Source organism: Staurois parvus, unplaced genomic scaffold, assembly GCF_062004578.1.
Source record: "Staurois parvus isolate SC_StPar_1 unplaced genomic scaffold, SC_StPar_1.0 ptg000219l, whole genome shotgun sequence".
Taxonomy (NCBI): domain Eukaryota; kingdom Metazoa; phylum Chordata; class Amphibia; order Anura; family Ranidae; genus Staurois; species Staurois parvus.
Genome location: NW_028318015.1, coordinates 87370 through 113722, shown reverse-complemented (window position 1 = coordinate 113722; position 26353 = coordinate 87370). Strand labels below are relative to the sequence as shown.

At 44.0% G+C, this 26353-nt stretch overlaps 1 protein-coding gene across 1 annotated transcript in view; it reads right to left on the bottom strand.

Moving 5' to 3' along the window:
- Positions 1-3799: 3799 nt before the first annotated feature.
- PIK3C3 (phosphatidylinositol 3-kinase catalytic subunit type 3) overlaps positions 3800-26353 on the bottom strand; it is a gene marked incomplete at both ends in the record, with an annotated part of 109561 nt that continues 87007 nt past the window's right edge. Inside the window, 4 exons of the mRNA XM_089679175.1 lie at positions 3800-3874; positions 6752-6836; positions 9534-9598; positions 23282-23351. Coding sequence (XP_089535301.1) covers positions 3800-3874; positions 6752-6836; positions 9534-9598; positions 23282-23351 — 295 coding nt within the window. The remainder of the gene's footprint in view (positions 3875-6751; positions 6837-9533; positions 9599-23281; positions 23352-26353) is intronic.

Below are 26353 nucleotides of genomic sequence, written 5' to 3'. Positions count from 1 at the left end.
CCCCCCCATCATTTATAAAAATAAACAAAAAACAAATCCCCATTCTAGCACAAATTATCCCCCCCTCACCGAATTCCTCTATCCATACCCCCCCCCCCCAATCATTTATAAAAAAAAAAAAAATCCCCATTCTAGCAGAAATTTTCCCCCCCTCACCAAATTCCTCTAACCCCCAGCTGTGCTCTGTGTCTCAATGGACACGCAGAGCAGGGCTCAGGGTGCCCCAAAAGCAAGGGGACACTCAGCGGATGGTGGAGGAGAAGCTGGGAGCACTTATGGGGGACCTAAGAGGTGGATTGGGACTGCACTGAGCAGGTAAGTATAACATGTTATGTTAAGTAAAAAACAAAAACCCACCACATTCACGAATCACTTTAGGCTCCCTTGACACTTCTACCTGCCATCCTAATTTGTGTGGCAAATCACTTAAATGCGCAATGCGTGTTAGGGGTGACATTATCCACCCCAAACGCAATGCGATTCTGTTGGGATGTCGTGCAGCAATCATGGCAAACTATGCCTTTACAAACTGCATGAAGCTGGTCACCTGAAGTCAAGTGTCAAGTGAATGGGCTGGCCCTATGCGACACGCAAAATCACGTGGGAATCGCTCAACCAAAAACGGCTAGCAAGAATGCTTGTTCCTGCCATGCAGAAGTGTGAATTCAACCTCAAAGTTAAATTTTTTTGGGTAGGTTGGAAGTGGACAAGCGACACGTAAAAACGTAAACTTGCAAGCTCTGAATCAGCAGTACGCCAGTTATACGGTAGCTGAACAGAATGACAAGTATGGCGATTTTACCTGCGTTTCAGTTTGCCTGGAATACCACTTTAACATCCCGCCCTGAAAAGTGCGATTCGGTGCCAAAACGATAGGGAGTGCCCAGATACAGACCATCCAAAAGGCGATTAGCAGTTGGCGTGCCGTTTACCAGAGCCAGAGGGAAAGCCAAGGCAATTCACATACACAGGAGATCATCCCATGCGTGACACTTTATGCAGCCAACACTAATAACAGAACATTTTTCTGCACAAATGTGATTATCTATCTGCAGACTCAATTTATGCTTCAGATTGTAAGAGGCAAAACAAGCAATTTAACAAACAAAGCATCTTCTGTATTCTCCCTTGCAAATCCCCCCCCCCCCCACCCCAAAAAAACATAAAAAAAAAAAAAAAAAAAAAAAAAAGAACAGAAGATCTCTGCATTGGAAGGAAAAAGTATATGGTGGGTGTACAGTGCCCTCTGCTGACTGGTTGGAATAACACCGAGGGGGAAGAGGACCATTTCCACCTAGCAACAATCCGTCATCTGTTTACCGAGACGCACCAGTCATCTCCCCATAGGAAGCTCATGGCAGACGCTGCACATCATGCCCTCTGCAATCGCTGACATCAAGCAGTAATTGGATTTAGTGCAGTCCGCAATATGTATATAGACAGAATTCCAGCAGGGAAATGGACAAAGAATGCTACAGTAGGAGGTCTGCAGGATGCAGCAGAAATATAACAAGTGGAGAAAGGTTTCCTATCCTGAACATCCCAAGCTGGCCTCCAAAAGTAGAAATGCAGCTAGAAAGGAAAAAATTTTTTATAAACCCGTCCATCTGTATTTACCATAGCAGACCTCATTGACCTTGGAGAATAATGGCCGCCCTGGAGGCAGCACTGAGCTGGGTGTGGGTCCAGCCATTATTCTCCAAGACCGGGCTTGGATCATGGATGTGATGGCAGTCACTTTGGGTGGGGGGCCCATGGAACACAGCCCCCTTTGGAGAGGTGGGGATACCCCTGTCTCAGCTCCCCATAATGTGTAAGTCACCCTGTGCCTGTTAAGGGTACAGGGTGAAATGTTCTAATATTGGTGTGGGGGTTGTTCATTGTTCTCTGCCATGCGGTTGCATCCCATTGTTCGAGCAAACTATTATGGGATGTAAAACGAGCGCTCGGGTGCCATTAATTTTCCATGGCACCTAAAAGCTTCTTGCCCAAAATGGAGCTGGAGATTCTTTTGGGAGACAACCTTCACACAATGCGGTTTGCCACAACAGCAGCACACTATTTATTGCGTGACAATATCGCACTGCATTAGGGAACATTGAAAATGAATGTCACCCGAACACGCATGCTGCCTTCTGCCAGAATTGCAGTGCGATTTGGAATGCTGCTTCCCATTCTGCCCACTTCTCTGCCCCACCAACTCTCTACATGTTCCGATTTTGTTCTCTGCTGCACCCAATCTCTGAATCCTCCCATCTTGTTCTCAACCCACTTTTCTTTGCTGCACCCAGTCTCTGCCTCATGCCATTCTGTTATCTGCCCACTCCTCTTATGCTGCACCCATTCTCTGCAGCCTCCTATCGTGTTCTCCGCCCACTTCTCTCTGCCGCCTCCACTCCTGTTCTCCACTGCCTCCTATCGTGTTCTCCGCCCACTTCTCTCTGCCGCCTCCACTCCTGTTCTCCACTGCCTCCTATCGTGTTCTCCGTCCACTTCTCTCTGCCGCCTCCTCTATACTACACCCTCCCATCCTGTTTTCTGCCCACTTCACTCTGCTGAACCCATTCTCTGCAGCCTCCTCTCGTGTTCTCAGTCCACTTCTCTGCGCTGCCTCCTCTATGCTGCACCCTCCCATTCTGTATTCTGCCCACTTCTCTCCGCTGCCTCCTCTATGCTGCACCCTCCCATCCTGTTTTCTGCCCACTTCACTCTGCTGAACCCATTCTCTGCAGCCTCCTCTCGTGTTCTCCGGCCACTTCTCTCCACCACCTCCTCCCCTCCTGTTTTCTGCCCACTTCTCTCTGCTAAACCCATCCTTAGCATCTTCCAATCCCCTTCTCTGCCTCTTGATACAATAATACAGCAGACCTTCTAAAATATACTAAAGCCTCCATTGCAAGAGGAATTCAGTACAGCAGCCATCTCCTGCTTTCCTAGATTGTGATTAACCTGTATATACAGGTCTGAGAGTAGGGAACAAGAAGTGGCTGTTAGGATCCCAAGGTTGAGCAATCTTTTTAAAGGCGAATTGTGACCAAAGAACCTAGTTCTGCACTCCTGCAACCCCCAGAGTCATCTGATGTCACACAGTGGGTCCAGGCTCTGAAGGGATCCCAACAATATTGTTGGGATCCACCCCGAAGCCTGAGCGAAACATGGCTAAGCCTCTCGGAGCACAACTGAGAGCCCCGAGCCAGCCGCTCCTGACCCCTTCACAGCCCGGCACTTCAGTGAGCACTGGAGGGGCAGAGCAGAGAGCCGGTGACTGACAATAACCGCTCTCTGCTTACTGAAGGCTGAGATCAATGATCTGAAGTCTTTGGTTCCTCAGTTCTGGGTGTAGAGGCGGTGGGGGAACAGATGCAGCATTGGATTGATAATGCATCCACATAGGCAAGTATGAATGTTTATTTTTGTAGAAACTCGCATTGCTCTTTTAAAAAGGCACAGGGATCAGTTCAGTGGCTTTTTGCAAACAGTGGTGTGCTTCTATTTTCACAAACCTTAGTTCCAGCAAGCTCAACATGCCTGTTCTGCAGTCCACAGAGCACTATCGGAACATACCCAGGTTTTTCAATGGGATTCACCTGGCGACATAATTGTAGCCAGAGGCAGGTGTATTCCTGGGGTGGAAGAGAGGCCCTGGAATGTATATGTAAAAAGTCTGGGTGCTGTATACACCCCGGACAAGACATCTCCTGGCTCTCCGAGACATCATGCTACAAAAAATCCACAGAGCACCATCTCCCTTCTGCTGCAAGCAGATGCAACATGTGCACCGAATAAAAGAACTACAGACCTGTTTTGGTTAACAAGAGATTGTCCAGATGTCGGTCTCCCACTCCGAGAATGTATGTGATGACGCAGTATCCCGCTGAAAGGAAGAATACCGTGTAATGAGACAATGACTGACTATTAACAAGGCAGAGAAATTACAGGGTCGGCATTTCCAGAAGACAAAACAATCCCTGATCAGTACAATGTCATCTTCTCTCCTGTTCTACTTAACACAAGAATTCCCACATCACCTTTTCTTTAACTACTTTCCACCCAGGCCAGTTCTGGCATCGCTCTCCTACATGTAAAGATCATTTGCTAAAAAATTACTCAGCACCCCTGAAAACATTAAATATATATAATAAACACTTTGAGACTACGTGGAGGGGACATGTACACTGATCATCAGGGCATGGATGATCAGTGTGCCCTGATGATCAGTGTGGCCCCAGAAGTGCCACCTGTCAGTGTCCATCAGTCAGTGCTCATCAGTGCCACGTGCCAGTGCCCATCAGTGCCACATATATCAGTGCCACATCAGTGCATACCAGTGCACATCAATGCCACATAACAATGCCCATCTGAGCTGCCTTTCAGTGCCACTTATCAATGCCAACCAGTGCCGCCTAACAGTGCCACCTAACAGTGCCATATATCAGTGTCATGTATCAGTGCTGCCTTTCAGTGCCCATCAGTGATGCCTGTCAATGCCCATCAGTGCAACCTACCAGTGCCTCCTCATCAGTGCCCATCAGTGCTGCCTTTCAGTGCCCATCAGTGATGCCTGTCAATGCCCATCAGTGCAGCCTGTCAATGCCTCATCAGTGCCCATCAGTGTAGCCTATCAGTGTCCATCAGTGCCACCTATCAGTGCAGCCTATCAGTGCCCATCACTGCAGCCTCATTAGCGCACATCAGTGAAGGAAAAAAATCACTTATTTACAAAATTGTATAACAAAAACTAAGAAAAAAAAACTTTTCAAAATTTTCAGTGGTTTTTGGTTTAAGAAAAAATAAAAATCCCAGGAGGTGATTAAATACCACCAAAAAAAAGCTGTCTCAAAAAAAAAAAAAAAAAATGTTAAAAAATTTCATATGGGTACAGTGTTGTATGACCGCGCAATTGTCATTCAAAGTGTGACAGCGCTGAAAGCTGGAAATTGGCCTGGGCAGGAAGGGGGTAGAAGTGCCCGGGGGGCAGGAAGGGGGTAGAAGTGCCCGGGGGGCAGGAAGGGGGTAGAAGTGCCCGGGGGGCAGGAAGGGGGTAGAAGTGCCCGGGGGGCAGGAAGGGGGTAGAAGTGCCCGGGGGGCAGGAAGGGGGTAGAAGTGCCCGGGGGGCAGGAAGGGGGTAGAAGTGCCCTGTAGGCGAGGGGTTAACTGTTTGACATCCCTCACCAACCGCTTCTACCCGGCTTCTTCCGAGTGCTAGGATGCATCAGTTTTCATTGTCTGGCATGGAATGACGTCACTCCTCTTGTGCAGCTCAGTGAACATTCTAAAGACAGTGGGCAGGCAGGCACTTTATTTTACTGCAGAAGACACTGCATGTCTCATCTGCAAATAAAAGCCTAACTACTCTCAGTAGGGACTTTAGTTCCACTTTAAAGGAACTGGTCTCTTTGCATGCACACAGCACAGGCTCACGTTGTACTTCACCCTCTGTCAATGCACGGTCCACTCCAGTACTCTACCTGTCAAATGACCAGACCTCAACTGTTCACGGATGTTCCAGTATTTGACAGCTACCTAACAAAACTGGAGTTTGGGCATGGGAGAGGCAATGTCAAGTCCCGGGCCCATGGTTTAACCACTAGCCTACAGGGCACTTATACCCCCTTCCTGCCCAGGACAATTTCCAGCTTTCAGCGCTGTCAAACTTTGAATGACAATTGCGCGGTCATGCAACACTGTACCCATATGAAATTTTTATCATTTTTTGTGACAGATAGAGCTTTATTTTGATGGTATTTAATCACCTCGGGGTTTATTTTTTCTTAAACCAAAATCCACTGAAAATTTTGACAAAAAAAAAAAAAAAAAAAACGAAAACATTTTAGTTTGTTATAAAATTTTGTAAATAAGTGATTTTTCTCCTTCACTGATGTGCGCTAATGAGGCTGCACTGATGGGCACTGAGGCTGCACTGATGAGGCACTGGTAGCTGGCACTGATGAGGAGGCACTGGTAGCTGGCACTGATGGGCATTGACAATCACTGATACATGGCACTGATAGGCGGCACTGTTAGGTGGCACTGACTGGCGCTGTTAGGTGGCAGTGAAAGGCAGCTCAGATGGGCACTGATATGTGGCATGGATGTTCACTGGTAGGCACGGATATGTGGCATTGATGTGACATGGATGAGCACTTAGAGCTGGCACTGATGGACACTGACAGGTGGCACTGCTGGGGCTACACAGATCATCAGGGCACACTGATCAGTGCCCTGATGACCAGTGCACGTCCCCTCCGAGGAATGCCGATTACCGGCTCTGCTCTCCTCTCCTCTGTTAGCGCGACAGCTCGTGAGGAGAGAAATGCCGATAACGGCATTTCCCTGTTTACATGTGATCAGCTGTGATTGGACACAGCTGATCACATGACCGAGCCGACACCTTCAGCTCTTTCCGTGGATTGGTGATCCGCTGTGTCCGAGGAACACAGCGTACCGCCAATCGCCGCGCATGCGTGGTGAGAATGGGAGGACGTCATAGGACGTCCTCCCAGAACGAGAGAACCGCCTTTCGTCTGTCATTGGACTATATGGCGGGCGGGAGGCGGTTAAAAGGGGCTCCACAGGAACCTTGGTCACAGAGCCTCAGTCACCCCTCTAGATCTAGAGTGACATACCAGCAACTGCACTTCAGCAATATTGTTAGATGAGGCACTTTAGGCCAGGACAGGTGCAGCTTCATTTACAAAACCAATGCATTATAAAAACACACATTTCACTGAAATTTCATATTAAAACTTACCACAACTTTTCACATATGTGTCCATGACCTCTGCACTTATTCCATACGGCCCTTTGTCACTCGGAGAATGTTTCCTGAAAAAGTTCTAAAAAAAGAAAAACTGGTCACGATTTCTGTAACGAAAAATTATAGTGGTAAAAAAAAAAAAAAAAATACAACACTGGAGGACAAAAAATAAATAAATAATAGATAAGACATTCTAACACCTCCACTCCACTAAACATGCGTCTTTTCCTGTATCCCCTTAGGAAATATTTGCCAATATCTCCAATAATGAAACAAACGGCAATAAAAACCTTGAACATATATCACTGAGGCGCTGGACTCATCAACAATTTATGGTTGAAGGAGGTCAAATCAGATCCATATGGGGTTTAATGATCCTGATGAGGCAGCTCTTCACACAGCCACTCACCTGTCCCATGATCTAGCGGTGTGCTCACCGGCCATCCTCTGTCCCTGGCATCATAGGTGTGGGTGAAGCCACGAGCAGTGCTGCACGTTAGGAATGGTCCCGCAGTCTTCTGGGACCAGTCAAGTGTCCCAGAAGACGGCAGGGAGGGAGGAAGGAAGAATGGAAGGAGAACTTTCGCTTCCAAACATTGGTGGTCGGAGCAGAAGTGGGCACCTGTCAAAATCAACCCTAAGGGAAAAGTAATTGCCCCCAAAACCTAATAACTGGTTGTGCCACCCTTGGCAGCAACAACTGCAATCAAGCATTTGTGAAAACTGGCAATGAGTCTTTCACGTCGCTGTGGAGGAGTTTTGCCCCACTGCTCTTTGCAGAATTGTTTTAATTCAGCCACACTGGAAGGTTTTCAAGCATGATCATGCTCGGCCACGCCACAGCATCTCAAATCGGATATATGCCCGGACTTTGACAAGGCCATTCCAAAATCTTAAATTCTGGGGGGTTTTTGAACCAGAGGTGGGCCTACTGGTGGGTTTCGGATCATTGTCCTGCTGCATAATCCAAGCGCACTTGAGCTTGAGGTCACAAAACAGATTGTCAGATATTCTCCTTCAGGATTTCCCAGTAGAACGCCGAATTCATGGTTCCATCAATTATGAGAAGTCGTCCAGGTCCTGAAGCTGCAAAGCAGCCCCAGACCATCACACTACCACCACCACGTTTGACTGTTATGAGGTTTTTTTTTTTAGAAATGCTATGTTAGTTTTACGCCAGATGTAACAGGATGCATATCTTTCAAAAAGTTAAATTTTTGTCTCATTAGTTCACAGAATATTTGCCCAAACATCTTGGGGATAATCAAGAAGTTTTTTGGCAAATGTGAAACAAGCCTTTGTTCTTTTTGGTCAGCAGTGGCTTTTGCCTTGGAATTCTCCCATGGATGCCATTTTTGCCCAGTCTCTTTTTGTTGAATCATGACTGACAACTCATGGGGCCCCGGGGCAATAGGGGATCATAGGGCCCCTGTGTCCTTGCCCAAACTCAAAAAAGCCTATGAAAAAAGGTACCAGGGGCATCTCATGGGGCCCCCTACTGACCCCGGGCAGTGTCCGAGTTTCTAAATGGTCAGTCCGCCCCTGATCATGAACACTGACCTTAACTTAGGCAAGTGAGGCCTGCAGATCTTTCGATGTTGTTCTGGGTACTTTTATGACCTCCTTGTTAAATCATAGTCGATGTGCTTTTGAAGTAATTTTGGTACGCCGGCCACTCCTGGGAAGGTTCACCACTCTTCCAAGTTTACTCCATTCGTGGATAATAGCTCTCACCATTGTTCACTGGAATCCCAAAGCCTTAGAAATGGCTTTGTAACCCTTTCCAGAAGGATATGTGTCAATTACCATGTATCTCATTTGTTCTTTAATTTCTTTAGATCGTGGAATGATGTGTTGCTTTTTGAGATCTTTCAGAATGCTTTACTTTGTCAGACAGCTTCTATTTAAGTGATTTCTTGATACAACAGGTCTGGCAGGTGAAATTTAAATTCAGCTTTCCAAAAAATGTGGTTAATCACAGTTCATTCATGGTTTAGCAGGGATGGAGGGTGGGGGGCAATTACTTGTTAACATTGGGCCAGGACAGCTTTTTTACCCTTATAAAAAAATGCATTTTGTAAATGATTTCATTTTTTTTTAGTTCTTTGTGCAATATTAACATTTGTTTGATCTGAATCATTTAAGTGTGACAAATTTGCAGGGAAAGAAAAAAAATTCAGGAACGGGCAAATACTTTTTCACAGCACTGTAGGTTATGTGACAAAAAAAAAAAAAAACTAAAAAAAAAACACAAACCAAAAAAACACACATCTAGTTTTCACAAGCTATTATACTCATTTTCATTAGAACAGATTGGTTTCAATCACAAATATGCCAAGCAAAAACAGTTGAGGGGGACTCTATCCCCTTCCTTTTCTATCCCCTTCCTGTTCTATACAAGGAATATTACAGTGGGATTGGATGAAGGTGGTTGACATTTTAATACAAAGATTTTCACATTGCTGCAAAAGAATCACTTCTTTACCAGTGAAACCAATTACAGGCAAGGGATTCCCCCTCAAAATGGGCACTACGACATGGTGATCTAACAGTGTGCTGATTTATAGCTGTGGTCCTCCCTGAGGACACCAACTGGCCATTGTTGGTGGGAATAATCGGGCAGCTTAGGAGAAAATATTTTCAGGTCACTCGAGCGCTACAGAAAGATTTGCTGCCTAGAGATTGGAAGAGACGTGTTCAACATTGAATGCCCTCTAATGCCAAAGCGGAGATTAATACTGGGCTGTAGAACATCTCGCTGCCACAAAACACTCACCTGAATACTTCCTTCTGTGGCAAGGACTTCAGCAACTGGCACAGACTGAATAAACTGCATGAATCCTGTTAGAGAAATTGAAGATCATATTAGGGACGAATTCTAATACAATCAAGAATATACACCAATCAGCCATAAATGTATGGCCACTGACAGGTTAGGCGAATAACACCGATTATTTTGTTACAATGGCATCCAAATATCGGTGGGAGATATTAGGCAGAAAATAAACAAACATTGTCCCTAAAGTTGATGTGTTGAAAGAAGAAAAAAATAGGCATAGCAGTTTGCTGTAGCTGCAAACCAGTCAGGGTGCCCATGCAGACCCGTGTCCACAGCCAAAAGTGCCTACAGCTGGCACGTGAGCATCAGAACTGGATCACAGAGTAATGGAAGATGGTGGACTATAGTGGTGCAAAAAAATTAAAATTCTGGTGCTGAAACCGAAAATTCAAAATGCACTTGGCCGAAAACCGAAATGCGCAGTTTTTAAAAATTAATATATAATTTTTTTGAAAAAATACACTTGGATTAAAAAAACAAAGAAAAAAAACAATATATACCCCAAGTTTTTTTGTAACATATGAAAAGGGGATGTTACAGCGAGTAAATGGATACCCAACATGTCACGCTTTAAAATTGTGCACGCTCGTGGAATGGCGTGAAACTACAATACTTAATCTCCATTGGTGATGCTTTAAAAAATTTCTCCATTGGTGATGCTTTGTAACTTTACACTGCTAACTTGTAGAAATTTTTAGAGGAGGTCTAGTGCGAGAATTATTGCTCTGAAGTTTGTGGCAATACCTCACATGTGTGGCTTGAACACCATTTACATATGTGGGCATGGCCTGTGTATGCGTTCACCAGTACGTGAAAGGATGGGGGGGGAGAGAACACTAAATTTTTTTTTTTTTTTTTTTTTGCACTGTCCCTTAATAATAAAAGTGATTAAACCTTTATCTCTATCACAAGGGATGCATGCATTTCTTGTGATTAAAAAAATTAGTAAAATATAAAATAAAATAATAATAAAATATGGCAGGAACTGGAAGTGACATTGCTCCGGTCCTCCAAGGGCATAGAGATGAGGCCATCTTTCCTTCACTCATCTCTACGCCCAGTGCTGGGATCGTTCGATGGTTTCACAATGAAGGCTGAGAACTACAGAGTGGTGGTGGCGGCAGCAGGGTTTTTTCGGCACCTGTTTTTTTTTTTTTCCAAAATTTTGGTGCATCCCTAGTGGTCTGGTCTGATGAATCACATTTTTGTTTACATCATATGGATGGCTGGCTGAATTTGTTTTGCTTATCTGGGGGAGAGATGGCACCAGGATCCAGGCAAGTAGGTGGGAGCTGTGTGAGGCTTTGGGCAATGTTCTGCTAGGAAACCTTGAGTTTTGCCTTTCATTTGGATGTTCCTTGACATGTACCACCTGCCTAAACATTGTTGGTAACCAAGTACTCCCTTCATGGAAACTATCCCTGTTGGCAGTGGCCTCTCAACAGGACAATGCTCCCTGCCAGACTGCAAAAATAGCTCAAGAATGGTTTGAGGAACACGACGAGATTAAGGTGTTGACTTGGCATACAAATACTCCAGATCAAACAAGCTTGAGCTATGGAGGCCCCATCTCACAACTTACAGGACTTAAAAGATCTGCTACTGACGGCTTGCTTGTTGGTGACCAAGTACACCCCTTCATGGAAACCGTATCCCTGATAGCAGTGGCCTCTTTCAGTGGAATAAAGGTGCCCTGCCACACTGCAAAAATGGTTCAAGAATGGTTTGAGGAACACAATGAGTTTAAGGTATTGACTTGGCCTGAAAAAAAGTCTGATCCATGGAGAGCTCCACTTGCAATTTACTTGAGTTAAAAGCATCAACTACTGTTAGCTTGGTGCCAGATGGCACAACATACCTTCAGAGGTCTAGTGGTGTGCATGCCTCAACTGGTCAGGATTGTTTTGGCAGCAAAAAGGGGACCTACTTAATGTCAGGTGGGTGGTCAAAGTTAAGGCTGATCGGTATCTTTCAATCAGTTTTTACCCATCCTACCGGAAAATTTGCAGTTCACCAACAAATGGCTACTTTAAATTGAAATGTACAGAAATTTTCTCTGTCAACACTGCTAGCTAAAAAAACAGATCTGTGTTCTTGTCTAAGGACAATGTAAGGAGCCACTGTGTATCTACTGGGTGTACGCTTTTTACCTTCTCTCAGTTTAGCGGTTTGGAGAAAAAACAAAAAAAAACTCCCCATTACCTGTTCTAACCCCTCTTCTCCCCCCCACTTCACCCCAATCCCTAAGCACTTACCCAACTCCTGTCAGTGCACCTTAACTGTCTCAGCTGCAGCACCGCTCCACTGACCTGCTGGGATCACAGATGACAGCAGTGAAAGCCATAGGCTCCTACTGCTGTCAGTCTGGAGAAAGTGAGGGCGTGGCTTACCAATGCCATGTGTGGCTATTGACACACGACACATCTTTGGAATGCACACACAGATGCCCCCATAGTACAAGACTTGGTAAGGAATTACCTAGAGGAAGGAGTGGACAGAACTGGTGAGCATGGCCTAGCAGAGCTCAAGCCAACGACATGGCCTAGCAGAGCTCAAGCCAACGACATGGCCTAGCAGAGCTCAAGCCAACGACATGGCCTAGCAGAGCTCAAGCCAACGACATGGCCTAGCAGAGCTCAAGCCAACGACATGGCCTAGCAGAGCTCAAGCCAACGACATGGCCTAGCAGAGCTCAAGCCAACGACATGGCCTAGCAGAGCTCAAGCCAACGACATGGCCTAGCAGAGCTCAAGCCAACGACATGGCCTAGCAGAGCTCAAGCCAACGACATGGCCTAGCAGAGCTCAAGCCAACGACATGGCCTAGCAGAGCTCAAGCCAACGACATGGCCTAGCAGAGCTCAAGCCAACGACATGGCCTAGCAGAGCTCAAGCCAACGACATGGCCTAGCAGAGCTCAAGCCAACGACATGGCCTAGCAGAGCTCAAGCCAACGACATGGCCTAGCAGAGCTCAAGCCAACGACATGGCCTAGCAGAGCTCAAGCCAACGACATGGCCTAGCAGAGCTCAAGCCAACGACATGGCCTAGCAGAGCTCAAGCCAACGACATGGCCTAGCAGAGCTCAAGCCAACAACTGCACTGATGTGTGGCAATGATGGGCACCGATAGGCGGAACAGATTGGCAGCACTGCTGGGCATACATTGGCATTGATAGGCAGCACTGCTGGGCACTTTTGGGGCTGCACCAGGGGCGGACTGACAACTCATGGGGCCCCCGGGCAATAGGGGATCATGGGGCCCCTGTGTCCTTGCCCAAACTCAAAAAAGCCTATGAAAAAGGTACCAGGGGCATCTCATGGGGGCCCCTACTGACCCCGGGCCCTCGGGCAGTGCCAGAGTTTCCAAATGGTCAGTCCGCCCCTGGGCCGCAATTAGTGCCCCGATTATTAGTGTAGATGTCTCCTTTCACATTTGCCGGTTACTCGGCAATGCTTTCCTCATGTTGTGACAGCGTCAGGAAAGTGCTGCAGATAACTGGCAACTGTGTTTGCATAGTGATCAGCTGTGATTGGCCGCAGCTGATCACGTGGTAAAAGGGAACCGGACAAAGCAATCACAGAGCGCCGGGTGTGTACCGCAGCAGCCGCTGTTCGGGAGGAAGTCATATGACGTCCTCTCAGAACTGGATGACCGGACTGTAGTCATTGGCTATAGCGCAGTCAGCAAGAGGTTAAATATAAAATAAACCGACAACTCTAAAAACTATTTTTAAAATCCCCCACAATTCAATTTCCTAATGTCTTGTTCAGTCCATTAAAAGGCTTTTTCTTTTTTTTTCCCTCAGCGAACAGCTGCTCTCGAACAAAACAGGAGAACAAACATCCATTTGGTGTGCCGCCGCCTCCTCCTCCTTCTGCAGAGTCAGGGAAGGCTCATTTTGTCTGAGATTTCCATTAAGGAACACGAAGGTACAATAACGGTTCTTAACCCAACAATGGAACTATTAAAATGTCCTCAGAAAGAGCACTTGAATTATGTATACAGGTCTTCCTGAAATCCCCGACTGCTCTATTTATAAACAGAGGGCCGGGTGCAGAACACTTGACGGGAGTGCTAACCGTAATACTGGACACAGACAGGCAGAGCATCCGTCAGATCGGATCTGCCAGAATGAGAAGATTTACAGCTACTTAGAGTGAGGGAAGACTTAAAGTGGTTGTAAACCCTTCCATGTACCCAGTGAGGTGACTGGCCTCAGGTGATACACAGAAATGAAACAAATCCTCCTACATATGTTGTACCTCTTTATCTGCAGTGTCCTCTTCTTCACATCCATTCAAAGTGCTGAATTTATAGACCTTGTCTGCAAGTTCAGGAAAAAAAAAAAAAAAAAAAAAAAAAAAAAAAAAAAAAAAAAGGGGTGGGAGGCTTAAAAATTACACTCTGCAGAGCTCAGTGAGGAAAGCTCTAAGAGCTGATTGGAGGGGAGGAACATGCCCCCTCCACAGAGCTCACTGGAAGACAGCCAAGGCTGTCAATCTGCTGGAGCTCCCTGCCTATCACCATTTTTCAGGTGGTGTCAGGAAAAATGATCAGAAGCGATTCATGCTGATAGCAGAGGAATGAAGCAACAGACAGAAATGACAGTGCTCTGGATGGAGACAAGTACACCCTATAGAGGGATATGCTCTGGATGGAGACAAGTACACCCTATAGAGGGATATGCTGTGGATGGAGACAAGTACACCCTATAGAGGGATATGCTGTGGATGGAGACAAGTACACCCTATAGAGGGATATGCTGTGGATGGAGACAAGTACACCCTATAGAGGGATATGCTGTGGATGGAGACAAGTACACCCTATAGAGGGATATGCTGTGGATGGAGACAAGTACACCCTATAGAGGGATATGCTGTGGATGGAGACAAGTACACCCTATAGAGGGATATGCTGTGGATGGAGACAAGTACACCCTATAGAGGGATATGCTGTGGATGGAGACAAGTACACCCTATAGAGGGATATGCTGTGGATGGAGACAAGTACACCCTATAGAGGGATATGCTGTGGATGGAGACAAGTACACCCTATAGAGGGATATGCTGTGGATGGAGACAAGTACACCCTATAGAGGGATATGCTGTGGATGGAGACAAGTACACACTATAGAGGGATATGCTGTGGATGGAGACAAGTACACCCTATAGAAGGATATTCTCTGGATGGAGACAAGTACACCCTATAGAGGGATATGCTGTGGATGGAGACAAGTACACCCTATAGAAGGATATTCTCTGGATGGAGACAAGTACACACTATAGAGGGATATGCTGTGGATGGAGACAAGTACACCCTATAGAAGGATATTCTCTGGATGGAGACAAGTACACACTATAGAGGGATATGCTGTGGATGGAGACAAGTACACACTATAGAGGGATATGCTGTGGATGGAGACAAGTACACCCTATAGAGGGATATGCTGTGGATGGAGACAAGTACACCCTATAGAGGGATATGCTGTGGATGGAGACAAGTACACCCTATAGAGGGATATGCTCTGAATGGAGACAAGTACACCCTATAGAGGGATATGCTGTGGATGGAGACAAGTACACCCTATAGAGGGATATGCTGTGGATGGAGACAAGTACACCCTATAGAGGGATATGCTCTGAATGGAGACAAGTACACACTATAGAGGGATATGCTGTGGATGGAGACAAGTACACCCTAGAGAAGGATATTCTCTGGATGGAGACAAGTACACGCTATAGAAGGATATTCTCTGGATGGAGACAAGTACACCCTATAGAGGGATATGCTGTGGATGGAGACAAGTACACGCTATAGAGGGATATGCTGTGGATGGAGACAAGTACACCCTATAGAGGGATATGCTCTGGACTGAGACAAGTACACACTATAGAGGGATATGCTTCATTCATATTTCATGTCTGAGGTTTACAACCACTTTAACAAATACATTTAAAATGTGGCATTTCGAAGTCAACAAGCTAATGTTGGCGTGAAATAGGTGGAACTAATCTTTAAGGGGTATTTTATGAGGGCCACAGTTTTCTGTGCCAAGCGGCTGCCATTCTGCATAGTAACCACAGATGGGGCGCTCGCTCGGCACAACTGCCATTCACATAACACGTTGTATTTTATTCAAGGAGTACAAGCCACTCACTGAATGGACCAGGTGGAGAGGTGACATCATAATATTCTACTCATCCAATCAGAGAATGCCTTGTATTAACTGAAAAAAAAAAAAAAAAGGTGGTGTTCTGTGATGGTGGAATGGTGGCTGTGACAAGTGAGTGTATCCCATGTATTCGCTATGCAGAAAGTAAGTCTCTCGTGCACAGGACCTAGAAAGACAATGGTGATCGCCGTAGAAACAGTTGGGTGGATCTCACCTGAGAAGGGGGTTTTTACTCTGAAACATTGTGATTGCTACCTCCGCCATATCGTCAGCAATGCAGCTGAAGGGCTTTTTTTCTGGTATCTCTGCATGTATATTGATGCCTGGACCTCCTCTCTGTGCTTAAGAAAATGTAGACGACAAGTTTGCCTTTGTCTAGAAAGAGGAATTGTGAGGAGAGCTTGTGCATGTACTTTATATGATGCTTCCTTTCATATACACAAAAAAAAAAAAAAAAAAAAAAAAAGATTTTATTTCACGTTGGGGAGGAACCTACGTGCTGACGTCACGTCGCAGCGTACGCGTGATGACCTGGCGGCCATCTTTGTAAGCGTTTTTTTATCCTTTGATGATTTTATGCTCCACGTGGCTGCCATCTTTTTAATAAAAACATACTACACTATAGGATACTATCTCCGGGCTCGGTCTATGAGCTTGCCCTCTAGGAGGAAGGAACACCCCTTAGTGTCATTCCGCTCTGGGGTTGCTACTTTCTGGTGAGTGCATTGCGGAAGTCACTACATTTTGTTTATTTGATCACATCACTATTTTTGGGACGATTATGATACTTCGAGGACTTATATATTTTCATTTGTTACACCGTCCGTTTTGTTTTTTCATTGGAGTATTCAAAATTCCTTATTTCTTTTTTATGATGTTTCCTTTCTTTTCTACCATCACATTGGTCATCATTGATTATAAACACATTTTTATTAGCACTGCACATTGATATTATAGGGTTTTGTTTTGGTGGAGACAGAGTGCTTGCCATGTTGTCCTAGCTGCTTTACCTTTTTTGTCTTACACTCAATGTTTAATATATATATATATACACACATACATACACACACACATACAGTTGTGTTCAAAATAATAGCAGTCAGACATCACTAACCGGATCAAATCACTGTTTTTGGTAGAAATACTTCTACATGGCAAATAATTTACTAGCAGGTGGAGTAATAGAAATCCAACAGACCCAACAGTCATGACATGCATGCTGCTGATTCTGTGTCATTGAATCACTCATTGAAAGGGGCATGTTCAAAATAATAGCAGTGTGGAGTTCTATTAGTGAGGTCATTCATTCTTTAAAAAACAGGTGGCAATTATTGCCCTTATTTAAGGAAGGAAGGCAGCAAATGTTGTCCATGCTGGTTACAGTGCATTTCTCTCTGAAATTCTGAGGAAAATGGGTTGTTCCAGATATTGTTCAGAAGAACAGCGTACCTTGATTAAAAAGTTGATTGGAGAGGGGAAAACATAAAGAAGTGCAGAAAATGATAGGCTGCTCAGCTAAAATGATCGCAAATGCTTTAAAATGGCAACCAAAAGCTGAAAGACGTGGAAGAAAGCGAAAAAACTACCATTGGAATGGATAGAAGAATAGCCAAAATGGCGCAGACTCAGCCAACAATCAGCTCCTGGTATGCGATAAATAGGCCCAACACCGTAGTATGAGAAACATCCCCATATAATGATGCTTGCACCACCATGCTTCACTGTCTTCACAGTGTACTGTGGCTTGAATTCAGTGTTTGGGGGTCGTCTGACAAACTGTCTCCGGCCACTAGACCCAAAAAGAACAATCTTACTTTCATCAGTCCACAAAATGTTGCGCCATTTCTCTTTAGGCCAGTCAATGTGCTCTTTGGCAGATTGTAACCTGTGAGGACTGTTACAATTAGAAGACGCCTATGTGAAGCCAAGCTATCTGCAAGAAGCCCCCGCAAAGTCCCACTGTTGGAAAAAAGACGTGCTGAAGAGGTTACAATCTGCCAAAGAGCACATTGACTGGCCTAAAGAGAAATGGCGCAACATTTTGTGGACTGATGAAAGTAAGATTGTTCTTTTTGGGTCTAGTGGCCGGAGACAGTTTGTCAGACGACCCCCAAACACTGAATTCAAGCCACAGTACACTGTGAAGACAGTGAAGCATGGTGGTGCAAGCATCATTATATGGGGATGTTTCTCATACTACGGTGTTGGGCCTATTTATCGCATACCAGGGATCATGGATCAGTTTGAATACATCAGAATACTTGAAGAGGTCATGCTGCCTTATGCTGAAGAGGAAATGCCCTTGAAATGGGTGTTCCAACAAGACAACCACCCCAAACACACCAGTAAACGTGCAACATCTTGGTTCCAGACCAACAAGATTGACGTTATGGAGTGGCCAGTGCAACCCCCGGATCTTAATCCAATAGAAAACTTGTGGGGTGACATCAAAAATGCCGTTTCTGAGGCAAAACCAAGAAATAGAGAAGAACTGTGGAATGTCGTCCAATCATCCTGGGCTGGAATACCTGATCACAGGGGCCAGAAGTTGGGTGACTCCATGCAACACAGATGTACAGCAGTTCTCAGAAACAGTGCGACTACAACCAAATATTCATGAAGTCATTCAAAGGAAAGCAAAATCTTCAAACATTTTTCAGTTTATATAGTGAATGTTTGAGTTTGTAAAGAAGAATACAAACACTGATATTTTTTTGAACCATCTAATATTCACTTTTCTTCAATTTTTTTAACAAATTTGATGTATTTTTCTTCATGATTTCATTTGGAATAGAATGTGTCGTGTTCCCAATCCATTTGTGTGGATGGAAATAAAAGCTATTAGAAGGATTTTGAGTTTTATTCACTTTTTTCAACACACTGCTATTATTTTTAACACAACTGTACATACACACATATATACATACAGCTTTGTTGCAATAGCCCTCCCGTGGGGCCCTTGCAGACGCACTTCAAGTTGCAGCATTGGCCCATTTCCAGGCTGAAGGACCGCCAGGATCATTTAACCCGCTTCCTGTAAGCCCGGAATGTGATGGACACAGCCCCTGTGGGTGCATCATCATGTAGCCTGGACTCACAGTACTGCATGAAATTGCGCTCATACATCACTACATAAGCACTGTTCTGTGCAAAAGTAAGGACCACCCACTGCCAATGCATGAGAAAGGACCACACGACCCATATGTTTATATAAGCAGTCATTGTATTTTATGCATGTCATTTGCCTGTAAAATCTGCCCGTGTGTAGATATCAGATATAAAAGCCCTGAGGCAGCTGCTGGGTGCTGCCATCTCTCCTGTGAGCTCCAGCAGCTGCATAAAAGGGTATAAAAAGGGAAACTGGGGAGGGGTGGAGGAGCTGGGCAAGCACAGAGAATAATCAGACACTCCCATAATAGGGATTATGGTCAAATTTCCATGCAAGTTCAAGGAAACATGTAAAAAAAAAAAAAAAAAAAAAAAAAAAAAAGAAAAGTTTTTAAATAACTTGCATTGATTTTTTTTTTTTTTTCTTAAATGCATTTTTATTCACTTGCATGTTGCAAGTGAATAAAAATGCATTTAAGAAAAAAAAAAAAAAAAAAATCAATGCAAGTTATTTAGAAGATTATAGGCAGGTAAAGAGAAAAATCAAGGTTTTTAAATAAGTTGCATTGATTTTTTTTTTTTCTTAAATGCATTTTTATTCACTTGCAACATGCAAATGAATAAAAATGCATTTAAGAAAAAAAAAAAAAAAATCAATGCAAGTTATTTAAAAACCTTGATTTTTCTCTTTACTTGCCTATAATCTTCTAAAGTTGGTGACAGGGTCTCTTTAAAAAAAAAAAAGGTATGCATAAAAAGGAATTTAAAGAAAAAAAAAAAAAAAAAAGTAGGAGGCTCCAGGAAGGGTTTAAGAAAAGCTGTAGCTGGGTTTTTAACTACATCGAAAACCAAAACTGGATGACATAGGGGGAGATTTACTAAGACTGGAGCACTCAATGTGGTGCAGCCAATCGGCTTCTATCTTCCGCTGGTTCAATTAAACTTTGACAATAAAACCTGGAAGCGGATTTTTTTTTTTTTTTTTTATGGTGAGGTGCACCAATTTTAGTAAATAGACCCCATAGTTTGCTAAAGCACTGTATATAAATAACTTTGTTTTAGAAAATTAGAATTTTTGTACTTACAGTAAAATTATTTTCCCTGAATTCATTTAGGGCCTCGTTCACACCATACATGCAGAAAAACTGATGGAAACTGACACGCAGATTTCACGTGCAGACATCAGTTTTCACGCGCACTTCAATGAGTTTTATACACATTGCAGATTCCTGCACATAAAAAAAAAAAAAATCTGCGCGTGTTACCACTGTTGTGGTGTGAACAGGGCACAGAGAACAATTGATTTTGTTTTGCCCTTACAAAACATGCGCAAAATAATCGACGTCTCTGCACCATGGAGTGAACAAACCTTTAGAAACAAAACCAGTATATGAAGCTCATGCAAAAAAAAAAAAAACAAAAAAAAAAAAAACACAGTAGTATGCATGTACAAAGCAGCATGACTCCCACCGTTTTCTGGTAAATTGTCAAATCGACAGCCATGTCTCTCAATGAACGATAAAGAGAAGACTTGTGAGCTAAAGAATACATGTACCAAAAATCACTGCTGCAAGTATTATCTGCATATATCTATTAGAACACTTTTTTTTTTTTTTTCTTTAGGAGGTTCTTTAACCAATTCAATACCGGGCAATTTTACACCTTCCTGCCCAGGCCAGTTTTCAGCGCTCTCACACGTTGAATGACAATTGCGCGGTCATACAACATTGTACCCAAACTAAAATTTTATCATTTTCTTCACACTACTAGAGCTTTCTTTTGGTGGTATTTAATCACCGCTGGGGTTTTTATTTTTTGCGAAATTAACAAAAAAAGACCAAAAAGTTTGAAAACACACGTTTCTTTGTTTCTGTTATAAAAGTTCGCAAATAAATAATTGTTCTTCATAAATTTAGGCCGAGATGTATTCTGCTACATGTCTTTGGTGAAAATAACCCAAATTAGGATGTATTATTTAGTTTGTAGGAAAGTTATAGAGTTGACAAACTATGGGATATATCTGACTATTGATCAATCCTGAAGTACTGACGGCCAATCTAATTTCTTGAGGTCCAAGAATGTCAGGACAGTACAGATATCCCCCAAATGTCAGGACAGTACAGATATCCCCCAAATGTCAGGACAGTACAGATATCCCCCCAAAATGTCAGCACAGTACAGATATCCCCCCAAAATGTCAGCACAGTACAGATATCCCCCCAAAAGTCAGCACAGTACAGATATCCCCCCAAAAGTCAGCACAGTACAGATATCCCCCCAAAAGTCAGCACAGTACAGATATCCCCCCAAATGTCAGCACAGTACAGATATCCCCCCAAATGTCAGGACAGTACAGATATCCCCCAAATGTCAGAACAGTACAGATATCCCCCAAATGTCAGGACAGTACAGATATCCCCCAAATGTCAGGACAGTACAGATATCCCCCCAAAAGTCAGCACAGTACAGATATCCCCCCAAAAGTCAGCACAGTACAGATATCCCCCCAAATGTCAGCACAGTACAGATATCCCCCCAAATGTCAGGACAGTACAGATATCCCCCAAATGTCAGCACAGTACAGATATCCCCCCAAATGTCAGCACAGTACAGATATCCCCCCAAATGTCAGAACAGTACAGATATCCCCCCAAATGTCAGCACAGTACAGATATCCCCCCAAATGTCAGCACAGTACAGATATCCCCCCAAATGTCAGGACAGTACAGATATCCCCCAAATGTCAGAACAGTACAGATATCCCCCAAATGTCAGGACAGTACAGATATCCCCCAAATGTCAGGACAGTACAGATATCCCCCAAATGTCAGGACAGTACAGATATCCCCCAAATGTCAGAACAGTACAGATATCCCCAAATGACCCCTTTTTGCAGAGTAGACAGTCCGACGTACTTCATAAGAGGAATGGCAAGTTTTTTGAAGTTGTATTTTTTTGTCATAATTTTTCATAAAATGAAAAAAATGCAAACAATTATTGTCATTTTTTTTTTACATATTGTCACCAGTGCAGTACAGCGTCTTCATATAACTGGCATGGCGGTGATCAGGGACACTGACTGGTGACAGTATGAAAAAAAAAATTTTTTTTTTTTTTTAATTTTATTTTTTTTAAGATTTTTCACTATGTCCAAAGTAGTACAATGTTACCATAATAACATTGTACTACTTTGGGGAAGTGATCAGTATTTTTTTTTTTTTTTTTTTTTTTTTTTTTTTTTTTACACAATTTGCTTATAGCAAAGAATTACTTCGCTATAAGCACGCATTTACCTGAATGACATCGATTCATTCAGGGTTTTTTTTTTTTTTGTGCTTAGCTGTGATTTGGCCACAGCTAATCACATGACATGTGCATGTGATTAGCTGTGACCATTCACAGCTGGGCAGTAGTATACAATGGATGGCATGAATGAAGCCATCCATTGTATACAACTGTCATGTGACCTGCTGTGTCCGAGGTACACAGCCGGTGACAGATCGCGCCGCTGCGTGGCTCTGCAAGCGCGAAAAGTGCGAATGTGCGGGAGGACGCCATTTGGCGTCCAACCCAGAAATCCAATACATTTTTCCATCCGCCTTTTGGTTATTGGCCGGGTGTGTATTGGTTAATGACAGAGGATCAGGAGGAGGATGAGTGGCATCTCCCTTTTGAGGTGAAATTCTGTTTTAAAAAGCTGGTGAGCTAGTCATAGTTACCAGTTTCCTCCCAAATGTGAAATATCAGTCGTGAATAAGATGCTTAAAAAGGAATTCTAAACCTTCCTAACTGCACCTTATGTTTTCACCTACATAAGATGTACATTGATCATGTAGTTTCATGGTGTCGTTTTGTTGGTCCATACACTGCCACAGGAATGAGAAGATTTACTCTAATGTAGGCTGACATTTGTTTGTGTTTACACGAGGTAAGCCGCATGGCACTGCACAGGTTAACGGATGACCTCTGTAGTCTGAGAACTGACATTTCCTGGGAAGAAACTACATATCCCATTATCCCTGGGTCTCTAGGTCTAGTATTCTGCAGGTGAAAGCTGCACAGTAATTAAATCTGAGACACAAGCAGGCAGAGCAATGAAGAGGAAAGCGGGACGATGTGATTTCATCACATTAGCACTCCCACATTTGTGGTGCAACATAGAGAAAAGGGCAAGGTATGGACTGGATGATACCTGACCCAGAAGAAGAATGAATACATGGACAAACTGATCAGCCATGACACTACAACCAGCAGTCACAACATATAAGCCCATCAAGGTAAGGCAAACGCAGGGAATATAACTGCACTAATACATAGTTCATGAAACATTTGAAGATGTAGAATGTCTTTACATTTCAGGTAATGGCTGACGTTTTCTGGTGAAGGAACAAGGGAGCATTTACCGTGTTTTGTGCTTGTCGCCAGGACTTTGTAAGGAGTTAACTTGAGATCGAGATTCTCTTTCCGTAGAAGCTGTAAGATAGAGATGAATCCACTGAGAGTGCGAACAATTCCATAAATACATGTACACAATATAGGAGTAGAAAAATTCTATTGCACGTAAAGCCCCCCCCCCCCCCCCCCCAAAAAAAAACCAAATATATATATAAATAAAATTTGGTCTTCACACATCACAGGAACAGGGCTGAGGATGTCACTCTGCTGGAGGTCCCTCCCTGTCACCATTTTTCTCTTGGTGTCAAGGAAACGTGTGAGATGTGATTCATGCTTATAGCAGAGGAATGAAGAAACAGACCAAAATTACACTCAGTGCTTTTAATTGAGACAAGTATACACTATAAAAAGGGATATGCTTGATCATATTTCATGTCTGTGGTTATTGAGAAGTACATTTAAAGTGGCTGTAAACCTCAAAGGATATAAATCTACTTTGTGTGCATTGAATGCCTTTAGAGACCCAGATATTACCCTATTAACCACTTGCCTACAGGGCACTTATACCCCCTTCCTACCAAATCAAATTTTCAGCTTTGTCACACTTTGAATGACAATTGCGCGGTCATACAACACTGTACCCATATGACATTTTTATCATTTTTTTGAGACAGATAGAGCTTTCTTTTGATCGCATTTAATCACCTCTAGGTTTATTTTTTGCTAAACAAACCAAACCAAAAACTGAAAATTTTGAAAAAAAAAAAAAAATTCTTAGTTTTTGTTATAAAATTTTGTAAATAAGTGATTTTTCTCCTTCACTGATGTGCGCTAATGAGGCTGCAGTGATGGGCACTGATAGGCTGCACTGATGGGCATTGACAGGCAGCACTCATATGGCACTGCTAGGTGGCACTGATTGGCAGCTCAGATGATATCTGGCATTGATGTGCACTGGTAGGAAATGATGTAGCATTGATGAGCACTGACAGGTGGCACTGCTGGGGCTACACTGATCATCAGGGCACACTGATGATCAGTGTACATGTCCACTCCACGGAATGCAGATTACCGGCTCTCCTCTGTCAGCGTGACAGCTCGTGAGGAGAGAAATGCCGATAACCAGGGGTGGACTGACAACTCATGGGGCCCCCGGGCAATAGGGGATCATGGGGCCCCTGTGTCCTTGCCCAAACTCAAAAAGCCTATGAAAAAGGTAACAGGGGCATCTCATGGGGCCCCCTACTGACCCTGGGCCCTCGGGTAGTGCCCGAGTTTCCAAAAGATCAGTCCGCCCCTGCCGATAACCAGCATTTCCTTCTTTACATGTGACCAGCTGTGATTGGACACAACTGATCACATAACGTAGCCGACGTCTTCGGTTCTTTCCGTTGATCGGTGATCCGCTGTGTCGAAGTGACACAGCGCACCACCGATCACCACACGCCCCCAGAGCCGCGCACTTGTGGTCAGACGTAACATGGCGTCCTCCCAGAACGAGAGAACCGCCTTGCGCCCGTCATTTCATTATATGGCGGGTGGGAGGCGGTTAAAGTAGCAGTGACATCAGAGAGCTGTGCAGAGAGCAGGCTCCATACAACTACAGGCTGCCTGCAGAAAACAGGAGGGGGCGGAGACAAGACCAGTCACCCTGCACAAGGAGAGAAAACAGCAGTGATTGGTCCTTATGACAAACCTCCTGCACAGGGGTAAAATCATACACTGCATAACTGCACAGATCTGGAATACTCAAAGAGTCAAGAAAGAATACACGACAAATTTATAGAATATTTTCTCATCCTGGAGTTCAGCTCTAATGGAGCCAAGCATAGGAAACGTGTTTCTTCTGCCTTCATGGCAATGGAGAATCTGCTGGAGAAAGACAGGCTCCTATTATAATGGCCTCAACAGGTGGGTTTAGCTCCAGAGATCTCACCGGCGATGTTCTGACGGAGCGGCCGGGATGTGTCAGACACAAGTGAACGACTGAATGGATGAATTGATTGCAGGACAGGTGATGTAGTGTGCCAATTAAAACCTCATCTGCTAATGGTGGTTGGAGACCAATAACCTCAATCGTCTGGGTGTTAATTGTATTTTTGCACAGATAAATAAAAACTGTTTGTTTTCTGCTCGGTGTAAGTAACAGCTCTGTGACAGTGCAGATTAATTCAGATCTCAGGGTTGGAGGACCCCTCTCCATCACACACTGTAGGGGCACACACAATTAAGGGAGCCAATTCAGCATAGAAATACAGTATAAAAGCCAAAAATGCTGTTTATTTTTCTAGTTCCAAGTTTAGGATTTGTCTGTTTTTCTTGCTTCGTTATTTAGTGAGTCGCCAATGAAGTCTCAGAGTTTCTATATTACGGACAACCTAGCCCCAGGTCTTTATGGAGTTGGTTTTGTGCACATGAGCACAATGGTGGAATGGAGAAAGGCCTTCCCCAAACTGCTGTCCTTGCATTCTGTAGCATTCATCTTCCTCCTCCACTGAAAACATCTGAACTCAACCTGGAGGGGGGCCCCCACATACTTTTTGGCCACACAGTGCAAGCATGTTTGTCTAAAACAGGGGTAGGCAACCTGAAAGCTGCAGGACTACAAGTTCCATCATGCCTCTGCAAGTCATAGCTGTAACTGTCAGTTTTGTAATCTTTGCAATGCCTCATGGGAAATGTAGTTCCACAACAGCTAGAGAGACGCAGGTTGCCTTCTCCTGGTCTAAACTAAACCTCTATCCTGAAACCTTGAGGGCCCATTTACACAAGAGAGTGCACTTATCCTGTTTGCAGATCCCCCGCTGAGCAAGTGGGGGATCTGCAAACACAAAACCAAAAACCAAACACAAAACCAAAAACCAAACACAAAACCAAAAACCAAACACAAAACCAAAAACCAAACACAAAACCAAAAACCAAACACAAAACCAAAAACCAAAAACCAAAAACCAAACACAAAACCAAACACAAAACCAAAAACCAAAAACCAAACACAAAACCAAACACAAAACCAAAAACCAAACACAAAACCAAAAACCAAACACAAAACCAAAAACCAAACACAAAACCAAAAACCA